Here is a 25,061-nt window from a genome sequence, read left to right on the forward strand (position 1 = left end):
GTTTGAAACACAACATTAAAAAAACCAAGAGAAACACAACACAAGTGCCATCTACTGGTTAGGATGCTATAATTCATTTGGAAACGGATCACTGATGATCCCTACAGCTTCCCCAAAAATGCAGGGGCTGCTAATTCAGAGCAAAACAGAGTCAAAGCTTTGGATACGATCCACGTCAAGAGCCCATCCTGAAATTATTTAAGATTAAAAGGTAAAATCAGAATCCCATTGCTTTACACTCTACATAGGTGTCGGTCTCCTTTGCTTTATGGAAGAACATTGATTTAGGATAAATATATTCTATCAGCAAACAAAACAATGCTACAGCACAAACCATGCAAATCTCTTCTTTTCTTTAACCCTCTAAGGTACGAGATCACAAGCAAACCATCCCTTGAAAGTGCTTGAAGGCATGAAAGACTTGTTTCTATGAGGAAAGAAGACGCCATCGCTGCATTCTCCTGATATGTACTGGTTTTATTTCCCTGCATGATTTTCTTCATAAATACTCCGAGTACAAGCAACAGGGGGAAACGTCTGTCTGAAGCAGTGCATCAACTAATACTAAATATGTGTCTACTGTCTGTACAGGAATTCACTACACCAATTGAACTATGCTACCAGAGGCGCAACACTGATCTTCAGACGTGTTTCCTTAACTGTTACTTGGCTGGTGGCCACCAGAAAAAAAAGAAAAGGAATACAAGAGACTTGTCTTGATGCATTACCCGATCTTGGGTGATCTGACAAGTTTCCAATAGCCTGCAAGATTACACAACCGATATTGATCCATACCTGTGTAATATGCATTCACGTAACCCCTGTTATGTTTAAAAAGGCAAATGTATTACGATTATTTTCCTCTTTTTACACCTGGAGAACGAGAATGTAAGATTCAGAAATGTGCATTCTTTTTAAATATATATTTTTAAAAAAACCTAAATAGTTCCTATGCGTTTAACATTTTCTCATCTTCACAATCATTTAGGAAATGTTGATGTGTTGACACTGGAACAAAATGACAATTGTAAAACATTAAAAAGCCAATTGCTCTCCATTAACCCTTTAAAGCAATACAAAATACTTCTTTCAATGGAAAAATGCACTACTATCGATTCAGTTTTTGAAACCAAATGAACCAGGCAAAGGTTACTTTGCCTTTAAAATAAAAAAAGTACAAGAAATCTATGTTAACTCTGGCAATCTCCATGTTTTGTAGACACAAAATTTGATTTATTTGTACAAGATACAAAATGTAAACATTGCAAAATAAATAGTTAAAACAAGTGAGGCAGGACCCATTCTCATGATCCCCCAAACAGAATCTCTGCACCTTGTGTTTCCTCTTGTCGGTTGCATTTTCAAGTGCAAAAGCATGATGACAAAATATCTAGAATTCAAGTAACAGAAATAACATACTAATGATACAAATATACTATTTTACAAGGTAGTGATATTCCCAATTTTACAAAATGTACATTTATATATTTATATATTTATATATATAGACAAAATTTTCTTAATATTTTGATATGCTGCAGTTGAATATAGGTCCGTGTAAAAATGAGCAAAGACACAGAGAAGTGGAAGTGTGAATTCATTCCGAGTCAGTGGAGTGGTTGTCGTGCGCGTGTGCACCAGCGACTATGTGACCTCCATTGCCATTGTGGTGTCCGATATTCCGTTCAGAGCCAGTCTCTCGCGCTCATGGTTCTCTCTGCAAAAGACGGATAAAATGCACGCCTGAGAAAATTTCATGTCAAACACACATGGACTTATTTACTTATGAATTTGATGTCAAAACCCCCACAGTCATAAAGAGAAAAAATTCAAATGCAACAGTTGACAAGAGACTGTCAAGAATAAAACAGGAAATCTGTGGCAAGTGTCAACAGGAAACAAACACCCAAGAAACCACTTCCACTGACAGTTAAAATAGCCTGGAACTGGGTCATAAATATACACGTAAATGCACACGCACTCACACAAGCGGGCTCTCAGCCTCTCATGCACACACGTTACACTATTACTATACATCATTTAGCTGACGCTTTTATCCAAAGCGACTTAGTTGATAAGATTAAGCAGGAGACAAACCTGGAACAATGCAGGGTTAAGGGCCTTGCTCAAGGGCCCAATGGGCACATGTACATGCCCACATACTCACATAGACAGACACGCAGGTACGTGCCCACATTCCCAATCACGGACACACGCACGCACACACACTCACTCTCACACGGGCTGTGGTCGCGGGGCGGACCTGGCCATGCTGCCCACTCCGCTGGCGGGGGTGACTCTGGGGGGCCTCTCCAGGGCGGTGGCAGCGACTGTGGCCAGCTTTAAGGCAGACGGTGAGGGGGCCGAGGCCCGGCCCACCAGAGGCAGGTTGACGGGGGACACGGCGCCCACGTTTTTCAGGAGGGCCCCGCCCGGCAGGGACTGGGGGGCGTTGGGGCCCCCGGGGGCAGAGCTGGTCCGGAGCAGCTGCACTGGGACCGAGGGTGGCACGCTACTGCTGGTGGAGTGAGGGGGTCTGGAGGTCCCTGCACGATCAAACGCACCCAGACTGTTAGCACACAAGACTACTCATCTTTAAAGATGCACAGGACAAAATTGTATTAAATACAAAAAAAGAAAACAAGTAATTGTTTTGGATTAGAATACTTTTGCATGCTTGGATTCAAATACTTTATTGAGTTCATCTGCAGTATTGGAACCTATATAACCCTGCTTTCTGGTCAAAAGCATAAGTAATAATTTACATTTTCCAACCAATTTCACAAGGCCCCCTTCACGCTGGGAACAGCGCATGTTTTATATGACGGCCGCCACACAAAACATGCAAACCTCTGTATTACACTTATGACCTGAATCTGACTGTGAAGGAGATTCAATGCCCATTTGTAATAAACATGGATCCATCACAAAATCATCAGTAAAACTGCCTGGCATTTCATTCGAATTTTCCAACCAATTTCAACAGCCATCTCGAGGCGAGCGCTGTATCGGTCAGGGCACCTGAAGTCTGGCCCAGGCCGTTGACGCTGGCACCGTGGTTGCGGGGGTCCCTGCCGGCCTCTGGGACCCCCGGGCCGGAGCCGCTGATCACGGCGGATGCGGCGAAGTGGGCGCTGGCCGAGTCCAGGGTTTTGGCCGCTCGGGCCGAAGGGCCTGGCACCTGCGGGACGGGAAGCGGGGAGGTCCAGACGTTACAGGCGGCAAGTTCTCAAATATGAAATATCAACCAATGTGTACAGCTGAGTAAATGGAGATTAAACCACATATTGGCCAAGACGTTTGTCAAGACATCAAGGACCCCAATGGAAATAAGTCTTAAATGGGAATGGAAATGTGACTATTGCGATATCCTTGACAATTATTCAAAGCCGTGATGCATGTCTTATTGCTTTCTATTGTCAAAAACTAAACTAAACTAAAAGGCCATGTGACAAAATAGCATACTTCAGAATATTTACAAAAGTATCTGCAAAAGTAAACTGCAGTGTTCAGGACACTTCTGCCTAATATGGGCAGATTTACAATCTACAGTTAAAAAAAACTATGCTTTTCCTGTCAGAAATGAATGCCAAAAAACAAAGCTGGAAGAGCAAATGGATATGAGATATTTTTTCCCCAATGTGCAATTCCTAGAGGATTAATGTTTTTGCAGCTAACCTCAGCCTTTTGTACCAGATCAGTACAAATTAGTACAAGGGGACACAGCAGGCAACGTTGACAGGTTGCTGTATGTGCAGTTATTGTGGATCCAAATAAATGTCATGTCCTGCAGGCCTCCCGGGCTCGGCGGGAGAACAGGTACCTGCGCATTGAGACGCACTGGCAGCGAGGCATTCTGGGACGGCGGCTTCTGCCGCAGCTGGGCCAGCTGCTGCTTCTGCATCTGAGCCAGCTGCTGCTGGTGGGTCTGGTACTGCTCCTCCGTGATGCCTGTAACCAGGGAAATGCAGAGTTCAGAGGTCAGCCGGGCGAGGGATATGAGGCTCGCCTCGCTTCCTGTCCAGTTGGCACTGGACGGTATCGTTCAGCGTTGGGATTCGGGGAGAAATGATATGAAGCAGAGTAAACAAGGCAGTGGGAACAGCTGGGTTTGTATATCCATGTCCATTATTATTTTATGGTTTGTACATTTTAAAGCCATATCCATTATTTAACATTCTGCGATGGAAGGCACGTGTCATTTAACACTGAACATGGAAAATTAAATTCACATTTTTTTCAACTTACATTGTAGGAGCCCTTTAAATTGCGTACCCTTTCAAAAAAAACCCCAGTTAAAATTTCTTGCCAACTGTAGCCAACAACATTCTTCTAATGGCCACATTTGCTTGCAAAAATGGAAAATTGCCTCGTCTTCCAGACCGGGCATCCCATGCATAGGACTAAAGAAAAACCTCCCTTCACCTCATATTCATACAAGATGAATGCTGAATATTAACATGCGACTTTGCAGCTGACACGGGTCATCTCTTTATTAGTATTCATACATCCACATAATGAAGATATGTAGTGACAATATGATTTACCATATCACATTTAATTAATGAAAGCACTGTGCATATGCACTACATTAATGCACAGGGATGTTAGGACGGGTTGTAGCTCAACGGACGGACGACGCCACCATCTGTTAATTACGAACAACCAGCTGATATTCATTAAACTGCTAATACGCTTGGTAATATGCTGCACGTCTGCATCCCCAGGGCCCAGCGGTGGGCTAATGACGGAACGAACAGCAGGAAGCGAGGAACATGCTGACCTGGAGCCCGGTTCTTGGGAGCGTTCGGAGCGGCCCCGGAAGCATCCTGAAGCCTGTCGCCGGGCGCCCCCGCGGTCTTCCTCTCCGGGCCCCCGTCTTCGTCGCCGCCGTCCCGGCCCGGGAGGGGCCGGGGCCTGAAGCAGCGCCAGCGGCAGGTGCGGATGTTTTCCAGGATTTCGGAGAGGGAGCCGGCCTTCCCGGGAGGGGCGGCGGAGGGGTTGGTCCGCCCGGCCGGGTCCGGGCGCTCCCCGGCGGGGGCGAACGTTTCCGGGTCCAGCAGCTTCAGGACGCGGTAGTGTACAGAGGAGGCCCGGTCCATGATGACCCTGGAGACACGCGGGCGGGGTGAGGGCTAGAACATTCTAGAAACTGCAAAGTGCTGCCTCAGGCTTCCTCGTATTGAATTCCACAACTTTCCACAGACTTAAAGGCCATCAAACAGCAGGACTAGCCATTTCTCATTTAATTTGCTTGTCTGCGCTCTGCTGAATCGATAGTGCAGGCTGCAGCAATGGGCTCGGATGAGATCGGGCATTCAATATCAGGGGGGAAAGGAAGGGAATAGAAGAAAGAGGAAGTAAACGCATACACACGCGCACACACACATGCGTGTGCGCGCAAAAACGCTTGCAAACACACATCTAGGGACCCACAAGCAGCTAAAAACACAATGGCATTTAAACACCGAGCCAAGAGGGGATTAGGGTTCATTACAGGAGAGGTGGAGGGGTTTAGGGCTCCGCAGAGGGGAGGTGGGGGGGGGGGGGGGGGTTTAAGGTGACAGATGGTGTTTAGGGCTCCATACAGGCCACACAGGTTGGCTGGGGGAGGGTTTAGGGTACGTACCTGCCTCCCCTGCCCACCCTCCGGCGGGCGAGCCCCACGCACCGGCGCGGGACGGACAGGGCGGTGAGGCAGTGTCTGAGATGCAGCTCCCTCTGCCCTGCCTCCGGGGGGCCATCCCACAGCGGGGAGCTGCTGCGGTCCTCACACGGCTGGGGAGGGGGAAACATAAACACCTGCTACCCTTTCCGTTTCTCCTTAAAAACCTTACGCAGCATCAAAGCATGAAAAGAATTGAAATCGGCAAGTTACTCAAGGCCTGCGTTTCCCTGTTTGGGATGTTTTTACAGACGCGATTCTACAAACAGGGGAAGACCACATTCAAAGCTACAAAGGCAAGAATCAATGCTACAATCCTCAGTTTAGCCAAGTAGTTCTCTAAGAACACTTTACTCTTTACTACCAAATGTGCATTACCTAAAAGCCTGTCTGTTGAATAGAGGTTAATGTATTGAAATGAAGTTAAAGTATTTCATCAGTAATCTTAGGCCATTTGTCCAGGCTGGTCTACAAGAAACAAGTAGACACTTTACTTACAGCATAGTACTGACACCCAGCTTTCCTCCTGAAACCAAACAAGCCGTCTGGATCATTCTCCTCGTCTGGTTCTGAGACAGGGGACTGGACCTGTGAGAAGGGACAGACACACACAGACACACACTTAATATGTGGAAATGGGCCGGAGGGCTTATGGGATGTGAATAACATGAAAGGTAAACCTTAAACATCTTGCTTTTGTTTGAAAGTAGAGACAGGAAGAGGCTTGAGAGTCACGCTACATGGCATTACCGATGGAGGCCGCCCAGGTGCGTACGGTACCCTCACCTGCGGGTAGTCCTCGTCCCCGGAGCTGTGGAAATCGTACTGCTTGATGTCCCGCTTGATGGCGGCCCGGTGGATGGGGTGGCACTGCTGCCTCAGCGCGTCCAGCTTGGTCTTCTTCGGGTACTTCTTCTTCGGCCGGACGAAGTCGAAAGGCAGCTCGTCCTTCACCGAGATGTGATGCGGACGCTGAGGAAGAACATGGTTCGGCGTGAGAACGCGTAATGAGGAGGAGTGACCGTTCAGCCCGTCTGCGCTCTACCTGAAGCACGAGAGCGGGGCTACCCGACCCTGTTCCTGTCCATCTACCGTCCTATAGGTTCTCAATCCAACCCGAACAATGCACACCTCATTCAACAGCTCACGAGAGACCTTGAGTGGAATCATGCGTGCCAATTTAGAGTTGAAATGAAAACCAACAGGACAGTAGATCTCCAGGAAGAGGGTTGGGAAGTCCAGTTCCCTTCCTCCTATATGACCTGGATATTCTATATTATATTCTTACTATATGAATATATTCCCCTTATACATACATAAGAATGCCTTCCAAATGTCTGTTCACCTTGGTTTTATTGTCCATTTTGTGGCGATTTCCATTAGGCAGAGATATCGGCGCGGTGTAAATGGGCTTTTCAGTTCGAGGAATGGCCAACTGGTTGAGAATCTCCCCTCCGAAGTCGCCAATCTGATATCTGACGAAGGAAAGCACAAACGAGTAAAAGTCTGAACACACAAAAAGGGGAGGAAACCCACACAGATTAAAAAAAAACATACAAACACGTACAACTGGGACATGCCAATCACTTAAGCGACATACTTGAAAATTAGCTGTTGGGTGACGAAGGCCGTAAATTAGGCAGGGTAAGCCGCCCCTACTCGCAACTTATTAATACAGCTCCTTCAGCACTACAATACATCACCGCAAAGATTTCAGTGACCGGCAGGGCAAAAACAAAGTTATTCATCACCCTGTTCAGAGGTAGTAATAAGAATAACAATAAATGTTATTTATTAAACGCCTTTTCAGAGCCCAAGGTTGCTAAGCAAGGTTAAATAGACAATGGACAATAAGCAGCACAGTGTTTACAGAAGGCAAAATACAAGACATGCACAGATGCCTAGGGGCAATTATAGGACTGTGTAATATAATAAAATCAGAGTACATGCATGCAAACGCAGACAACAATGGACAGCATGAATAGAAAAGGTCCAACAATGCCAGGATAAACAATAGCATGAGCTATGGGTATACATACAGCTCCAGCCCTGGAGAGCCCGTGCACCCAGATATGTGCAGTTTCCTTGCTAATGGCCTACAAGTAAGGCCTTGGATGCAGACTCATAGATAATAAGTGGCTTACAATGAGCACATTGCGTGATTGAATCACCAAAACCCTATGTGGGGGTATACGGGCCTGTGGGCAGTCTCGGGGCATGATAGGAGAGTAAAATCAGGGCTTTATACTGTATGAAGGTAAAAATCAAGACCTCACAGGTAGGTAAAATCAGGACCTTGTAAGTGTGGGTAAAAGCAGGGCCTTATAGAGGGGTATATCAGGCTTTCTCTGACCTTTTCTCCACCACCTCCAAGGTCAGGTGAAGCAGCTCTCGTTTGGATTTCTCCCTCCTTTTGATCATCTCCAGAATAGTGACGGCCGTGCTGAACTCCCTCCTCAACTTGAGCATCTTCTCATAGGAGGCTTCGTCGTTCTTGCGGTTCTGCCGGGGGGGGGGGGGGGTTAAAGGAAACAGACGTTCAGTCAATTTGAAAAGCGGCTAAAGCTACAAGACTAGTCACACCCCGCAGCCTCTGCCCGGAGCGGAAAGCGCCAGGCTCTCTCTGACCTTCCGGGTCTGCATCTTCTCCGTCCGCCGGCGGAAGGCCACGTAGGGGTCGTTGTTGGTGGACCCGTCCCGGTTCTCCTGCTTGATGAACGGGATGAGGGAAGGCCCCCGGCAGTTCTTCCTCTTCCTCACCCAGTAGTCGTAGACCGACTTCAGGAGGTAGTCGTCCTCGTTCAGCAGCAGTTTGGCTTCCTGTAGAGTGACGAGCTGGAGACGAAGAGGGAGGACGGAGCGAGGGAGGGAGAAGTAAAAAGAAGAGAGGGAGTTGCGGGGGAAAGAGGAAGTGATAGAGGGAGACAGGGATACAGATAGTTTTCTTTGAAAATTGTAGCAAATGACGAGACACCAACAGCACATTGGTGGGTCCAGATTTAAACTGACAATAGTGCAACAAGAGCACTGCCCAGCATAAAATATGTGGACGTTATAACATTGTTTTGGGTATAGTTGTGTAAATCTAGGATAAGACTGTGTAAAAGTATTTACTTTTGTTTTCATTACCAACTGCTGGTTTGTACAACTAACTGCACCCTCATTGATTATACATGGACCTTCTGTGGCTTCTTGGTGCCATCACACTGTGTTCTTGAGAAACACTGATGTTCTCCACTTTGGTGAGTCATTCAAAATAAGAGTGTCTGCTAAGTCAATGTAATGTAAAGGCAGGACAAAAAGAAATACCTGGTTGGCACTGGCTTTTTCTAGCCTGTCGACCATGATTTCAAACTGGAAGGGTTTAATCTCCATCTTCCTGTTGAGTCTGTTGAGAAGGGTTTCGTCTTCGGAGTCCATGTCGTAGTCAGGCTGCTCGTTGTCCAGGCTGAAAGCTGGAGAGCAACATGAAAAACCCTTCAGCACCATCGTAAAGGCACAAACCCTACGCATTCGAGCGTGGTTTTTTTATTTATTACAGCAGGGCTGCGAAAGCCTTATCCCGGTGGGTGACGGCATTGAAAACCAGCCATTCAGCAAAGGTGCTGATTCAATCTTTATCTTGATTGAACTGAGCGCGTGTAGCCAACCGCTCGGCTCTGAGTGCGTCAGAGGTTTAAAGACTGAGAAGAAAAAAGAAAGAAAGAGAAAATGGGGTGTAAAAAAAACAAACAAAAAAAACCCTGCTGCATCTGCAGGCGGGAGCCTTGCGATTAACATCCGCATATAACTCCAGTGCTAAAAACACCACGAGAGAGACAGAGAGACAGAGACAGACAAACTCACGCTGAATGTGGATAAGCTGCTTGGGAACGCAGCACTCCCCTTTGTACAGACGGTCGTAGTAAGTGATGTTGCTCTCGGCCTCGGGCACGGGGATGACCATGCTCTCCTTCTTCTCCCGGAACACCTGCTGCGCCGAAATGGCCCTCTGCAGATGGTGCTCCTGCAACACAGAGAGGACGGAGGGTTACCGCACGCGTCAAGCAAAAGGTCACCCGTAACCAGGCAGACCGGAGCCAGACGTGATCGTTTTGAGTTCAAATGCTTGTCTGGAGTGCTGGAACTTATGAAATACTCTCAGAAAGTGCAAAGCCTGCCTTCTGGTCCCCTTGGCTGGCTTGGTTGCACTAGGAAAGATCAATTCAAAGATTACGGATTTGACCGAGGTCTGCAAACCAGGCACCTTCCACTGGGTCCTGCCACGGAGGCTTCTATTCACTGTGCCAACAGAGAAATACACCGCAGAAAATAAAACTGGAGGGGGGGGGGGGGGGGGGGTGTGCACATGCTGCGACACCAGTGCACGCATTTAAACTCAATTAAACTCAAAATGGCCGCTGCCATAAAATGTAAACTTTCACCTTAACGCCAGAACTTATAATGTGATTGAACGTGTAACAGTGATGAAATCCTTAAGGAAAATAAATCTGTTTTGTGAAAAATCTGGCAGAACTTTGAAAGTAAAGGTAATTTGGATGCTCCAGGCACAGGGAGCATTGCTTGGAGCATCCAAAATCAATATACAGTAAATCCTCAAATTGGGTCCGGGATTCTATTTGAAGCCGGGGGCGGGGGCGTGGGGCGTGGCCGATTCAGACAAATAAAGGCCGGCTCCCAAATACAAGCCGGGGTAATATTGCCTACCAGTAGGGCTATCAGTCCATGAGCACTAGAAGACATTGTTTCGATTTAACTCAATAAAATAAAAGAGCTCTTCTTAATATTTTATATTGTTGGTTGGTTTAATACTGTTGCCAATGAAAAGTCGTTGTCCTACACCATGGGTATCCAACACGTTGCTCTCAAGCTACCAGTCGCTTGCCGCCCCCTTCTAAGTAGCTTGGCAAAGGCTGAAGCAGTATACATTTAAACACAATTGTTGCCGCGAGGCATTCCAGCCTACGAATTTAATAAAAAGTAAATCAGGCAAGATTAAAAATTAACTCAATTTAGGCTACTTGGCTACGCAATAAGGTTTCCGTGTATTTAAAGCACAGCGCACAAATTAATGAAACTTTCAACTACATAAAACTTAACAGTGAATCATCAAATACCCCCCAGATTTCAGTGCCCATCAGTCCCAACATTTAGCAATAGAATCAAACAGTCCAAAAGTAAATTAAATTCCAAACCAAAGAGAAAATCTTTTGATAGCCTACCGGTATGCTGCTCCAAACGAAACGCATGTCTCACAATAAAACGCACTTCAGGAAAAAAAGATCCTTAACTTGCTGTTATCTACGCTAATTTGTTATTGTTCATGAAGGCGTGTCTGGCAAGTTGTTATTTTATGGATTCTGGACTTGCATGTGATTTATTGTGTTTGAGAATATTTGCAATAAACTAAATCTGTTAAGACTGACACTATGACTTACCAAACGGTGTTTCCTGATTAGCCTACACTAATTGATTTCTGAACGGTTACAGGAAGTGTTGAACAGTGTTGGCCCACTTTAAGTGTAGCCTTTTACTTTATTTCTAAGAATAAAATTGTACAACAGAAGCCAAATAAGAAATAAAGTCCTGCCTCGAATACAAGCCTGCCCCAAATAAAGGCCTGTGCTTTGTACAGCCTAAGTAAATAAAAAACCCCAGACACAATTTGAGGATTTACGGTACTTTCCTTTTCAAATAAGATGCATATTCACCAAAAATGACTCAATTGAATTGAATGCTTCGACTCTATAACTGCAGATTGGACACAGGCAGACCCCTTTAAGCCCCCAGACTACACTCAGTCTATATTCTACATGATCACGGTAAAAATATCGATCATCTTCAAGAGGGATATTTAAGGCCTGCTTAACCTTGTCTGTGGCCCCCTGCCTCTTTGATCAAGGCAGCCGTCCCGCACACTGATCAGAGATCAGAAGAGGGCTTGTTTTGGGAGATACAGGGCGTTTTGTGTGTCACGCCTACTGAAGTTGTTTCAGACCGTGTGGATTCAGGTGACGCAATATGAGGAAAATATGCGATGTGACAAAAAAAATGATATTGTGATGACTATATGAATTGCGATAAATAAACAAATATTGAAGTGTGCACAGTTCTGATGCCTTTCTGCTTCAGGTACACTGCTAATAGAACCCAGTCAATGAACTGCCTATTCCCACGGAATTAGAAACATTATGCATTATTTCCAACATGCTTTTATTGAACAAATTGCACATGAACAGCCAACCGGAATTCTTTGAATACGCCATTAGTGTAAAAATTGCGGTATCGTATCACGATTTGTTACGCCGTCTACGTATAATGCTCGGCCTATTGTACGCACAACACACAGCAACGTTGGTATTTTTCCGTAAATACTACGAGAATACTAACACCCAGCTTTACTCTCAAATTAATAACAATTACAGTGTCAAAAACGTTTTCTTACTGACTCTTCTTCTTTCTCCATCCCAGTTGGCATTTGAGGGACAGCTCGGTTGATGGAGACGCAGTCGTTTAGGTCCGGAAGGTCTTTACCGCGGTATACGGGGAGAGGTTTGGCGGCGTCTCGCGCTCGCGCCCGCAACGTTAGTTTACTCATTGTTTTCTGTTAAGACTGACACTATGACTTACCAAACGGGGTTTCCTGATTAGCCTACACTAATTGATTTCTGAACGGTTACAGGAAGTGTTGAACAGTGTTGGCCCACTTTAAGCGGAGCCTTTTACTTTATTTCCAAGAATAAAATTCTACAACAGAAGCCAAATAAGAAATAAAGTCCTGCCTCGAATACAAGCCTGCCCCAAATAAAGGCCTGTGCTTTGTGCAGCCTATGTAAATTAAAAAAAAAACCCCGGACACAATTTGAGGATTTACGGTACTTTCCCTTTCAAATAATATTCACCAAAAATGACTCAATTGAATGCTTCGATTCACAGACTCTAAAACTGCAGATTGGACACAGGCAGACTCTGTGAGAATGCAGTTTGTCACTGATCCCCCTTTAAGCCCCCGGACTACACTCAGTCTATATTCTACATGATCAAGGTGAAAATATCGATCATCTTCAAGAGGGATATTTAAGGCCTGCTTAACCTTGTCTGTGGCCCCCTGCCTCTTTGATCAAGGCAGCCGTCCCGCACACTGATCAGAGATCAGAAGAGGGCTTGTTTTTGGAGATACAGGGCGTTTTGTGTGTCACATTCCTACTGAAGTTGTTTCAGACCGTGTGGATTCAGGTGACGCAATATGAGGAAAATATGCGATGTGACAAAAAAATGATATTGTGATGACTATATGAATTGCGATAAATAAACAAATATTGAAGTGAGCACAGTTCTGATGCCTTTCTGCTTCAGGTACACTGCTAATAGAACCCAGTCAATGAACTGCCTATTCCCACGGAATTAAAAACATTATGCATTATTTCCAACATGCTTTTATTGAACAAATTGCACATGAACAGCCAATCAATTTAACAGAACATCAATTTAAATAAATATTATTGATCACAATTCCAATTCTTTTGCGATGCGTTTCTCGCATGCTTGTATCTCAGTGACGATAAATAGACGATATATCGCACACACGTAATGTGGATCAGTCAGGGCAGAAATGAGGGCAATGAAGTCATAAAAAGTCCTTCCCTCAAGAGTCAAAATCATTTCAGCACTTTTCTTTGAGGAGGGAGGGTGATCTTCATCACACGTGGAGGAAGACTCGTTTCTCCACAGTGAGCAGAGCGAAGGTTGCAATTATCCAAGAACAGAGAGTTTCCAATACCTTTTCCCACAGTTAAAGTATTTTAAGAATGATGTGCTATGATGTACTCATTGAGACTGGGGGCCTTGTTCAGTACGAGTAGCTAGTCCTTATGGCAATCTGGGCATACCCGGTTAGAGGATAAGTATTACTCCTTTTATCTTTGTTTTCACTAGTGTGGACAGCAAACTTGGAACACAAACCAAAACCTGTGATCATCACAAGGAACCTGGCAAAATAGCTGAACCTAATAATAATCAAATAATTACGCCACAGTAAATCTGACCAGGATTCATCCACCTGTAAACAAACAGTGCACATATATCTCAAATATACATGGCTGAGAGAAAATCAAGTGAGGTGACTAGATGACTAAATTGTATAGGTAATAATCTGCAAGTCTGACTTGAAAACCAATTAATGTTTAAGATCTAGAACAGTGAATTCGAATTTTCTCAAAAAAAGAAAACTACTGGACGAGTTAAAAACAAATATACATCGGCCTCACCATCCAGTGGTAGCTAAGTTAACCACGAGGATTCTGAAAATAGCTAGTCATGTCTGTAATGTCAACAACATGTTTCATTCACAAGATCAAGTGATGAGTTTATTTCTAAAATCTTGGCGTCTCCACACACACGCAAACATAGATGGAGGGCCAGTTGCGTCACAACCAAATGATGTCACGGATGGCACATCGTGAATGAATGGGCGAGCAGCAACATCTCTTGCTAGTAACTAGCCAACATATTAACTGTCTAGCTAACATTAGCCAAGCCAAAGATACACAATTCGTAATTTTAGTAACGTTACGTATGTTCCAATATTGCAAAGTAATTGGAAATGAACCGTCTTAACATTGACGCCACGTGATCAATGGCGGGATTTAGCCCGTTGGCTAGCACGCTAATCTACGTAAAATGCTTCCAATTTATTAATGAACGCAGCACTACGCAAACCCAACTTCTCTTCTAAGCTTGACTTGCTGACTTCCTTACGTAAACTACGCTACCTCGGAACAAAGATGGATGAGTCACAAAAACTGATGAAGCCCAAAATTGACTACGCTGGAAATCACGAAGACATCTGCGCACATTTATAAACGTCCCATCTAACCAAAAGCAGCTACTCTACGCGGAATTCTTTGAATACGCCACTAGTGTAAAAATTGCGGTATCGTATCACGATTTGTTACGCCGTCTACGTATAATGCTCGGCCTATTGTACGCACAACACACAGCAACGTTGGTATTTTTCCGTAAATACTACGAGAATACTAACACCCAGCTTTTCTCTCAAATTAATAACAATTACAGTGTCAAAAACGTTTTCTTACCGACTCTTCTTCTTTCTCCATCCCTGTTGGCATTTGAGGGACAGCTCGGTTGATGGAGACGCAGTCGTTTAGGTCCGGAAGGTCTTTATCGCGGTATACGGGGAGAGGTTTGGCGGCGTCTAGCGCTCGCGCCCGGAACGATAGTTTACTCATTGTTTTCGCCTATCACAATAACACAAGATGTGGAGGAAACATTTATCCTGCCAGAATTCAGTCAAAAACTCGGTCCAAAGCCACAGGGCACCCGATTATTTTCACCACGGTCTGACTCATGGGTTCCCATTGGCACGGAATCCAGTACGAGAAGCCATTTTTATCGAGTTTTGCTGGTTTTAAAACCTATTTTCTCTTGGCCGATCCGCTCCCTGCGCCATGGAAAACATGGCGGACATTTCCACACAGCGGCAAAGTGATCCCGACAGCCAACGCGAGACACCCGAAGAACATGGGCCGTGGCGCTGCGCGCGCAGCTCATACAACATGCAACAGAAGTACTTCGCGAGCTACGAATCATACGTAACATGCAAAGCAGACGCACAAGGACCGTATTAACATGCCAGCAATGTCTGACTTGCACCCTCGTGCAACTAAGTGAATAATTGCCGGCTACTGGATGATCGTAATCGAAAAATAAAAGTGAAGTTCATTCAGTATGGTAATTTTACATACGGGAAAATATGATGAGCTATCGGATTTAATTAAGAAGCTATTTGCAAAATCTTAGCAATAAAAGTGGGCCCAATGCACATTATCTTCCATAACGATTGTTTGTAATGTTAGTCAGTTGTTCAAATGTGTTGGTCAGAATCAGACTTTAATATATTTAATTTAATATTTACATTTAAAATGCTATTCTTATTAAGAATAACATTTTACAACATCTTATTAAGAACGAGTGCAAACTATCATTGCATGTTAGGTTCTATCTAGGCTACCTGAGTCGCTAGCCTTAACTTTTCTTGTGTGTATGGTTGTGTCTAAAATAAACAATAATTAAGCTATCTGTTATGAGTAATTCATATAAATTGCAGTGTATATGTACTGCCATACTAATTATATATGCCTGGGTCCTAATTGCAAATTAATCTTGAAAATACATGTACAATTTGGGCTGTTAGATTACCTGACGTCTATGGTTAAGTTTGTGATCTATATTCCATGAGTTTCTAAAGAGATATTCTAGTTATAATTCCTTGGCCTCCTTAGATGGTATAATAATGGCTGTCCACTGCACTCTTCAGAAACTAGACTGCATTTCAGAAAATGTGTTGAGTGATACACTCAGACATTTGGCGCAGTTTCCTGGACAACATCTGATATCTGATATCTACCTCACAGTTTCTGGAAAATATGTTTGTGCTTGCAGGACAGTATAACCCTGTTTGAATTGATGCCATTTCTGCAATGATTTTAATCCTGCTAAATTATTTACCTAAATTATTTGCCAAATATACACTCAGTGAGCAATTTATTAGGTAAACTTGTGCACCAGCTGGTTAATGCAAATATTTAATCAGCAAAGACAGGTCAAGTAACGCACTTGTTACAACAGTGGTAGGCAGAAGAACATATATGAACTCACAAACACACCAAAGTTCTAAGTATATAGGCTACACCAAATAAAGTGCTGACTGAATGTAGTTTACGTCAGACAGCTCATTAAAAGATTCAGATTATTATTCACAAGCATTCCCAATTAAATGCATGGCAAAATGCCCAATTCTGTAAATATGATATAGTACTGGAATTCATAAAGTTAATTGACTGGATTGAAGGCAACTCCAAAGTCGAATTTATGACATTTGATTGTGGCAATTATTTCCTGGAAATAATTAACATTGTTTTATCACTTCTTTGTGGGATGGTCGGCCATTTTTGTGTCTGTATGTGTCTGTGCGAGTGTGTGTCTCTCAATGGAGATGGCCTAGCAGACCTCATGCTGAGATACCAGACTTAACAGCACACCTGGCTTATTACCTTTTGGTTTGAATTGGAAGTTAGCATCAAAGTCCTGCACCTTGGTCTGGCGTTCTACTTTTTTCGTCATTTACTCTTTTTGGAATGTAGGCTGTCTTCATGTCTTGTGCATTTTGGGAGGAAACAAGCAGTGGTTTGGTATTTTCTTTCATGCATTTCCATTGTGACTGTTATGTGTCTTGTGTTTGTAGGCTTCATTGTTTTAAGGTAGATGAACCACATCTTTAGATTAGAATATTTTTGGCTCATGATTTTCACCTGGTTGCAAGTTGTGCATTTTGATTAAGGTTGATCCAACAGGTTGCTCTGCCTATCGCTGAATTTGGTGATGTAATTGCTCATTTGTATCTTTGATAATAATTACCAAAGGAAATCAAATAAACATATTTACACGTTGACTAGGAGGTGTTTTAACTGTTGACACACTTGTGTTCGGTATTCAGAGTGCTAGACATTTTAACAAGGGTGTTGACTGTTAAAACTGCTGGATTCAGGAACTGCTGTTTTAGCTAAACAAATTTTTACATAATCCTTACTTCCCCCGACAATTCAACCAAATTGGTAGGTTTTTGAAACTGTTCGTTTCAGGTCTGCCGCATCATCTCTTTTGGGTTCAAGCCAGGACTTTGACTTGGCCATTCCAAAACTCTAATTTTGTTTCTTTTCAACCATTCAGGTGTGGACTTGCATTTGTGTTTTAGTTATTGTCTTGCTGCATAACCCGATTACACTTCAGCTTCAGCTCACAGACAGATGACTTGATCAGATTCCTTCAGAATTGTCTGGTCCAGAGCAGAATTCATGGTTTCTTTAATAATTGCAAGTTCTGAGGCAGTAAAGCATTCTCACACCATCACACTACCACCACGTTTGACTGTTGGTATGATGTTCTTACTGTTAAATCCTGGTCTACATTTGCTTTCAACCCATGTTGTCTAAAGACTTCCGCTCATAGAACATTATTCCAAAAGGCTTGGGGATCATTCAGGAGTTTCTTTTCAAATGTGAAATGAGCATTGATGTTTATTTTGGTTAGCATTGGTTTCCGCCTTGCTACTTTCCCATGAATCCAACTTTTGCCCAGTCTTTTTGTTATTGCGGGGTCATGGACCTTAGCTGAGGCTTGGGAGGCCTGCAGTTCTTTGGATGTTCTGGGTTCTTTTGTGACTTCCTGGATGACTGTTGCTGCACCCTTGGAGACAATTTGGCAGGCTGGCCACTCCTGGGAAGTCACCACTGTTTCAAGTGTTCTTCATTTTGAGATAATAATGCCAATGCCTGCTTATAATTGCTGCAGGACATGTCATTTTGCCTGTGATTGCTTTTTACCATTTCAAAGCATGATCAACATCTAAAATTATATTTAAAAAATCAGGATAAACATTAATGCCCAGTGATACTCAGTGAGGACTTCATTAGGTATTTATGTTACGCTACATTACATTATTGGCATTTGGCAGACGCTCTTATCCAGAGAGAAGTACAGTTGATTAGACTAAGCAGGAGACAATCCTCCCCTGGAGCAATGCAGGGTTAAGGGCCTTGCTCAAGGGCCCAACGGCTGTGCGGATCTTATTGTGGCTACACTGGGATTAGAACCACCAACCTTGTGTGTCCAGTCATTTACCTTAACCACTACGCTACAGGCCGCCCCTATGTTTTAGACTTATTGTTCTTCTGCTTCTTTTGTTGTGTCTTCAGAGATGCTCTTCTGCAAACAGTGCCACTGTTGTAATGTGTGGTTATTTGTGTTACTGTCACCTTCGACCAGTCTGGCCCTTCTCCTCTGACCTCATTGACAACACAGAACTGCTGCTCACTGTATGTTTTTTTGTTTTTCGCATCATTCTCTGCAAACTCTAGACTCTTGTGTATGAAAATCCCAGGAGATCAGCAGTTTCTGAGATATTCATACCACCCTGTCTGGCATTAACTGAAGCTCCTGACCCGTATCTGCATGATTTTATGCATTGCACTGATGACACACGATTGGCTGATTAGATAATCGCATGAATAATAGGTGTACACTGTAATGTTACTAATAAAGTGCTCAGTGAGTGTACATTCTCAGTGTAGAATACAGAGTTCATTTATACAGTAGACAGAAGATTACTGTGTGAACTTCCACATTGCCAGCGTATGGTTATGAACCCGTTTGAACACATAAAGAAAATGATTTGAGCCAATCTGAAATTCAGGTTAAGGTTTTTTTTTTTTTTTTTTTCCATAGCTTTTGTTCTCTGTCCTAAGTATGCATTTTGAATCTGTACATACTGTATGCAGGCATTTTGGTTCCTGGGTAGCATTGTTAATTTGCATTAGTGCTTTAGTGATGTTGCCTCTATACGCAGTGCTCTGGCCCTCTTGCTCATATTAATCAGGTGAATGCACTTATGTTTCTCCTGCATTGTAAGTTGCTCTGGATAAGAGCATCTGCTAAATGAATGAAACGCAATGGTGTGATTGACAGACGACCTTCAAGCCCACGCTCGTGGGAGTAATCTGACGGTATTGTTTTGTAATATCAGGAGATGGTATGATTGAAAGGATGCCTCCATTCCTCCCTCCTGGGGGAAATTTAAGCATAAAACACTATACATTGGACTAAATTTATGCTTTGCTTTGCTGTGCAGGGCTGGATCCAGCTTTGAGATGATGGACTTGTTTAACTGGAACGGTGAGCAATTGGCTATGGCAGAACATGCACTTAAAACATCTTAAAATTAGGAAATTACCAATATTATAGTGTGTGGATTCAGTAGTGGATAAATTAAAGAGTTCCAGCCATAAAGGGTTCTGGTTTGGGTGCAGTCCAACCATCAGAAGACAAAGTCAATCTTGAATGATCCTGAGTGATCATCTTCAGCCCATGTTAAAGCACATCAGTCTTGCAGAAAGCAGTGTTAGTCAAGGCAAGAACTCCAGTCCACAGAGCAAGCTTAGTCACACATGTGGACTAACTTGATCCATATACTTAATCCGTGGCCTTCTCGAGCAACAAGGTTTTACAAGATGTACGGAATGAGCCAGGAGAGCATTTTCCATTTCAAAGTGCAAGTTGATGAGCTTTCACATTGCAAGTGGGGCCCAATTCCTACAGAATTCCAGACATTTACATTTTTTATTTATCAGTACTTACCAGACATGCAACCAATTTGGTCATCTATTTAAAGCAATGCCAAGATCGCAACGTTGTTCCAGGATTTGATTAATGGAAGCAATCACACATGGGACAATATCATTCAGATAGAATATTCGATACATTATGATTTTATTGCAACTGAATGCAACACAGAGCTTGTTCTGTAAACCCCTTTGGAAATGTTAAAACACCACAGAACAATTAAAGAATAAGTAACCACAACTTTGATAATCTGTATTTTAAGCACATATTTCTAAAATAATTTTGGCCATAGAAATGGAGGAAAAACAGATTTAAAAAGTAGATTTGATATGCAGTATGTATAATGGGAAATTTATACCAGAATAGGCGAACAAAAAAATTCAAGTATGAGACCAGTTTTTAATTGTATGTTGGTGCAACATTGTTGAAATGTCACAACACGGCATGACCTGTAACTCTCACAATATTTACATTAAGATGCAGTTTACAAGAATACATCAAAATTAAAATAAAATTAAAATTGATGGAACGCTACTCCTAGCACCCACGGCAATGCTATTCGCAACTATTCACAACCAGAGAAATCAAGTGCAGAAGAATGCTTTACAAATCCTCCTATTTGTAAAGTATACATTGTTGAAATAATATAAAGTTAGTAACGCTTAAAATAAAATCTGAGGAGGGGGGAACAAACAAAAAAAACATTGGTCATACCAAATAAGATTACAGGGTGAGGACAAAAAATATTTATAGAAACATGCATGCACACACGCACGCAAATACAAACACGCACGCAAGCACACCATCGATAAAAAGATTAGTGCGACCACACATACACATCTCCAAAAACAAATCAACATAGCAATGGACATAATCATCCATTTGAACAGAATGATGTATGACAGAAATTAACAACAGACCTTGGATGTGGGTTTGTACACGGGACTGCAATGGGTCCCTATGTCATTGCACAAAGTGAAGAATGAACTTTGCCAACGGTGCTATAGTATCTTATTGGGTATGGTTATCTGACATTTGGCAAGACCTCCAGATGCATCATGGGATATTGAGTACAAAGCACTGACTCACTTTATAGGTGTCGAGTTGCTGCTGATTAAAGGAAGCTGGCTTATTTTTAGCTGACCCCTATGACATGGATCGACAATTTTGTTGCAATTTTGCAGAACATGTTATATTGCACTTGACTGGCAAGTATTTCATTTTGGGAACTCTAACAGTCTTACAAAAGCTAATTCAGGTGGGTGGAATATTAATATAAGGGAGAAAACAGGGTAATATTCTGGTGTAGTGTTACGGACGAGACATGATTTTATCAAGTTAACCCTGACCTTTGACACAGTACCTGCTCAACACACCTGACCCTCTGCCTCATTCTCTTTAAAGGGGAGGTCTTTTACATTTGGTTTTTGGAGGAAAGAGGTCAGATGACGATAACCAGTGACCTATGTTTCTACTGCCCCCCAGTGGACCGAAATGTCCCGTACAGTTTACCACTTTGGCTTTCTCTAACAGGAGCTCCTCCCTCATTTCTTGGATCTAGATTGGCGCTTTTGATATCAGTCTCCAAGCGCATGTCTGTGGGACAGCCCGGGCTCGGTCCTCTGACTGCTTTGCTGTGGCTGCTTCAGCGACCCCATGTAATATTTCCCAGAAGATGCCTTTGGATCCTCTGGGAAATATTTAGCGTTCCTTCAGTAATATAAAAGGCCCAACCAATCATTGTGGTACATTCCTCACTGAGCACACAGACTTGACACTCTCAAAACTTTTCTTTCCGTTTTCTGTGTTTCAACATAATATAAGCCGATTGCAGCTTGACAGGTTTTAAATAAAATTCTCCAGAAGTGCTTCCATGCTGGACAGCCACAATAGCAAGTTTACCATATTTTCACTGTTCTAGTAAATGCAGTATATAAAAGCCTCAAAGAAAAAAAAAGTTGATTATCCTAATTTTACAGATGTAATCAATCTATTAAACAAGTCAGTCTATAGAACAGGTCTGTTTCCTCATATATAAAATGGTGTTCCCACAAAAGCCTGAAAGATCAGTTCTCCTTGATTTTCACCAGTTTCATGGAAGCTAATGGTTCTTGCCATGACAACTCAGCATACGCTACCAAAGTAGTGATATCATAAAAATAGAATAATGCATGTAATGATATGCCCACAGACTTAAATAAAGAAAAAAAAATAGACATATAATTATTTACCACTATTCGTAAAACAGGCTCTTGTAACAAAAAAATATATATACTCTAAGGCTTTTTCCAGAGTTTTAACTCTTATTAAGTATTATTGCCACCTACTATAATTCTATAACTACAAATAAATATGGAATACATTAATAATTTACCACAATAACAACATCATCATTAACAGTAACGACAGAGACAAAAAAACCAAAACAAAAAAACGAAACAAAAAAGCAATTAAGGCCCCTAACTGGAGTTAAAATAAATAAATCCAAAGCATAAGTGAAGCTTTGGTCACTGGGGGTTCTTGTGTTCCGTATAAGGCTTAGGTCATTTACACGCTCATGCTTATTTGGGTAACTTTTTAATTAGAGTTTTAAAAGGTAAAGATAATTTAACCTGTACATTGAATGCCGATGTAAAAATAATTGGTTATTGGACCATGTACATTTTTTCCCTTTGTACTGCTGGGAAGAGGAACACCAAGAAATATCAGTAAAATATACACCGATATGTACTAAAATGTGCCTAGCACAGTCTAGGGTCCAGACCATAAAATTGTAGATTAATTGTTCAGGATTCTGGGATATGAGCAAGCCATACTGTATAAACGGGACTACAAGTTTAAATCTTTACCTTTAAAAATTGGAACTACTTACCATTCTGTCAAAACATATGCATTTAACACTCAGAAGTCCTTTTGTAAATGTCCTATGTGATACTTGTATCAAAAATATTCAAGAAAAATAAGCGATTTACTTTTTGAAGTACAAATTACTGGTCATAATTTTTTTTTAGTGTCCTTCCTTGGCATGGCTTTTTTTCTTCGATAACACGCACACACGACAATGAGTTTTCTTGCACATCACCTGAAAAAATGCTATTTATGCTATCAAAGAAAGTGTTTCACAAGAACTTCACAGGAACAATGGACCAACGGCGTACATCTAACGTGGCGTTCCTCGCTCACGCAGTCACGGAAGTCACTGGATGGAGCCGGGATGTTTCTCCTGCATCCTGGTGACCGATTTTGAGGCGACCCAGAATAGATTTGAGCCGGTAAAATTCATTCCTTTTGGACACATGAAACAAATGCTAACGGGTGTGAACTGTCATAATTAAGGGATTACATAATCATGCCTGTTCTCCAGCTGTTCCGTTAAAAAACAGCACATTTTCAACGTAATTATATAAAAGCTTCAGGCAACATCTCTTTTTATTCATCCCATTTACACAGGTAGTCATATCGACTGTGTACTGAATAAAAACAAAAAGAAATTTGTACACATATTTTGCTTTGTTTTGTACAATAAAAGATAAAGTGTGCATTAGGTACGCTTGTACATCACAATATTGTACACTATTTACAGTATCTCCTCTAAATATCACCATGAAATTTCTTCATTTTCTATATACATACTGAAAACCTATCAGAAATATTTGGACTGTCTATTTTGTCGTACGCACAATTGTTTTTTTTCCCCCCATTTTTAAAGTATTCTAGAAAAGGTTCTTCTGCAAGCTGTTGACCAACTGTATGCATTGTCTTAAACAGTTCACTGATTGGGTAATCCACCATGTCCAGCCTCTGTCTGTTTCAGAAGGGGTGGGCCTGGATAGGATTTAGAAATACTGTACCACTGTTTGATTGTAGCACCATGTGACGGGCAGAGGTTGTGACAGAGGGTTAAAACTCAGCGTGCACACAGTTCCACAGCAGTGTACTGAATTGAGGACCAATACATTCAGTGTTATCTGGAGATCTTTCTCCTCTTGGGGGGTTTCAGCTGTCTGTCTCTTGGTGGCATTTGGTGAACCTGGGGGTTGAGATGGACAACATGACATTTCAAATGCGTCACTGCCAGTGTATTATCTGCAAAACTAAATTCTGTGTTCAAGTAAAGGGACATCTAGGTACCCCTGCAAAACAATAACATTTTATTAAAAAATAAAAAGTTTAGATCAATATTAAATGTTTTGTAATGGGGCTAAGCATTTTTCCAATGCTATTTTGTGTTCCAATATACCTCTGTGTGTGTGTGTGTGTGTGTGTGTGTGTGTGTGTGTGTGTGTGTGTGTGTGTGTGTGTGTGCGCGCACGTATACTCACACTTCCTGACATCCTGTCCAGCTCGCTCATGGTCACATGTATAGCAGCTTCTAAGTGATTATTTAACTTCCCACCTCTGCTGTAAGATAGGAAAAAAAAAAGACTGAATTTGGGACATAGTGGACCACTTTCAGTCACTCCCATCCACTCCTTATCGCATCCTGCAAGGTGCGAGAAATTCCAGAATCATACCCGAGCCCTGCAGAATCCTGCCACCGTTCTAACCTAGCGTCTGACTGGCTTGGCTCAGGACCATTGCATTTGCCTCTGAACTGTCTTCACCAGACAAGCTTTTACTGAGCATGAGCAGGTGTCCAGTTTCAGCATTTGGGCGTACATTTTGTCTCCCTGGTTCAATAAATCAGTCGGCCTCGGCAAAAAGAAACACGGCTGGCTTTTAATAATACAGTTATTTCTCTGCGTCGCTGTCTGGTCCTGGAGAGAGAGCTTTCAGCTCCTACACTGTACATCTGAGGTACTCGCTCCCCCGACCAATCAGAGGCAAGAACAGCGATCGCTTCATATGAAGACGTGAGACACATCTTTTTAGGTGCGCTTACACAACCTTCTTCAAACCTGACATCCCTATCCAGAGATTCTTTTCATCCATTTGTCCTAGTTTTGCTCCATTGTTATTGTAATGTTTCATTTATCTGTATTCACACTAGTTTGTAGGCTTATCTATACCACTTTGTTTTATAAATTATTTCTGCTATATTGATGTTACCTTGACATTTGTACTTATTGTAAAGTGTTTTGAATGCCATGAAAAGCGCTATACAAAGAAAATGTATATATATTTTTTTTGACATGGTCACTGTCAGTTATTATCATTATGTCTGTTGCTATAAGGGATAATGAATGCTTACGTAACTCTA

General features: G+C 42.5%; 2 protein-coding genes across 6 annotated transcripts in view; both read right to left on the bottom strand.

Annotated features, from left to right (window-relative positions):
* Positions 1–1,211: 1,211 nt before the first annotated feature.
* epc2 (enhancer of polycomb homolog 2 (Drosophila)) lies at positions 1,212–15,312 on the bottom strand. 3 transcript variants are annotated; one of them, XM_061234826.1, is made up of 14 exons: positions 14,761–15,312; positions 9,512–9,671; positions 8,975–9,120; positions 8,294–8,500; positions 8,019–8,167; positions 7,011–7,140; positions 6,452–6,637; positions 6,164–6,253; positions 5,630–5,778; positions 4,784–5,109; positions 3,824–3,951; positions 3,022–3,181; positions 2,234–2,546; positions 1,212–1,717 (listed from the first exon to the last, which is right to left on the bottom strand). In XM_061234826.1, exons 1-13 carry the CDS (start codon positions 14,911–14,913, stop codon positions 2,236–2,238), a joined length of 2,295 nt encoding a protein of 764 aa, XP_061090810.1. In that variant the 5' UTR covers positions 14,914–15,312; the 3' UTR covers positions 1,212–1,717; positions 2,234–2,235. The 3 variants fall into 3 exon arrangements, with proteins under 3 accessions (XP_061090810.1, XP_061090808.1, XP_061090809.1); XM_061234824.1 differs by having other exon boundaries at positions 2,264–2,546; positions 14,761–15,311; XM_061234825.1 differs by lacking the exon at positions 14,761–15,312 and adding an exon at positions 12,111–12,264 and having other exon boundaries at positions 2,264–2,546.
* A 4,666-nt stretch (positions 15,313–19,978) lies between these two features.
* LOC133123365 (methyl-CpG-binding domain protein 5-like) overlaps positions 19,979–25,061 on the bottom strand; it is a 35,525-nt gene continuing 30,442 nt past the window's right edge. For 2 of the 3 annotated variants that reach the window (XM_061233781.1, XM_061233782.1), the window contains 2 exons: positions 24,184–24,262; positions 19,979–23,891 (listed from right to left, as the gene is read on the bottom strand). In XM_061233781.1, coding sequence (XP_061089765.1) covers positions 23,826–23,891; positions 24,184–24,262 — 145 coding nt within the window. In that variant the 3' untranslated portion in view covers positions 19,979–23,825. The remainder of the gene's footprint in view (positions 23,892–24,183; positions 24,263–25,061) is intronic. The other variant, XM_061233784.1, reaches the window with a different exon arrangement.

Source organism: Conger conger, chromosome 3 (assembly GCF_963514075.1).
Source record: "Conger conger chromosome 3, fConCon1.1, whole genome shotgun sequence".
In the NCBI taxonomy this organism is placed as follows: Eukaryota; Metazoa; Chordata; class Actinopteri; order Anguilliformes; family Congridae; genus Conger; species Conger conger.

Coding starts and splice junctions, on each gene's coding strand:
- epc2 (XM_061234824.1), bottom strand. CDS start 14,913: ATGAGTAAACTATCGTTCCGGGCGCGAGCGCTAGACGCCGCCAAACCT. Junction 5,779..6,163: donor CTGGGTGTCAGTACTATGCT/GTAAGTAAAGTG, acceptor CCCCCTCCCCAG/CCGTGTGAGGACCGCAGCAG. Junction 1,718..2,263: donor GGAGTGGGCAGCATGGCCAG/GTCCGCCCCGCG, acceptor CGTCTTTTGCAG/AGAGAACCATGAGCGCGAGA.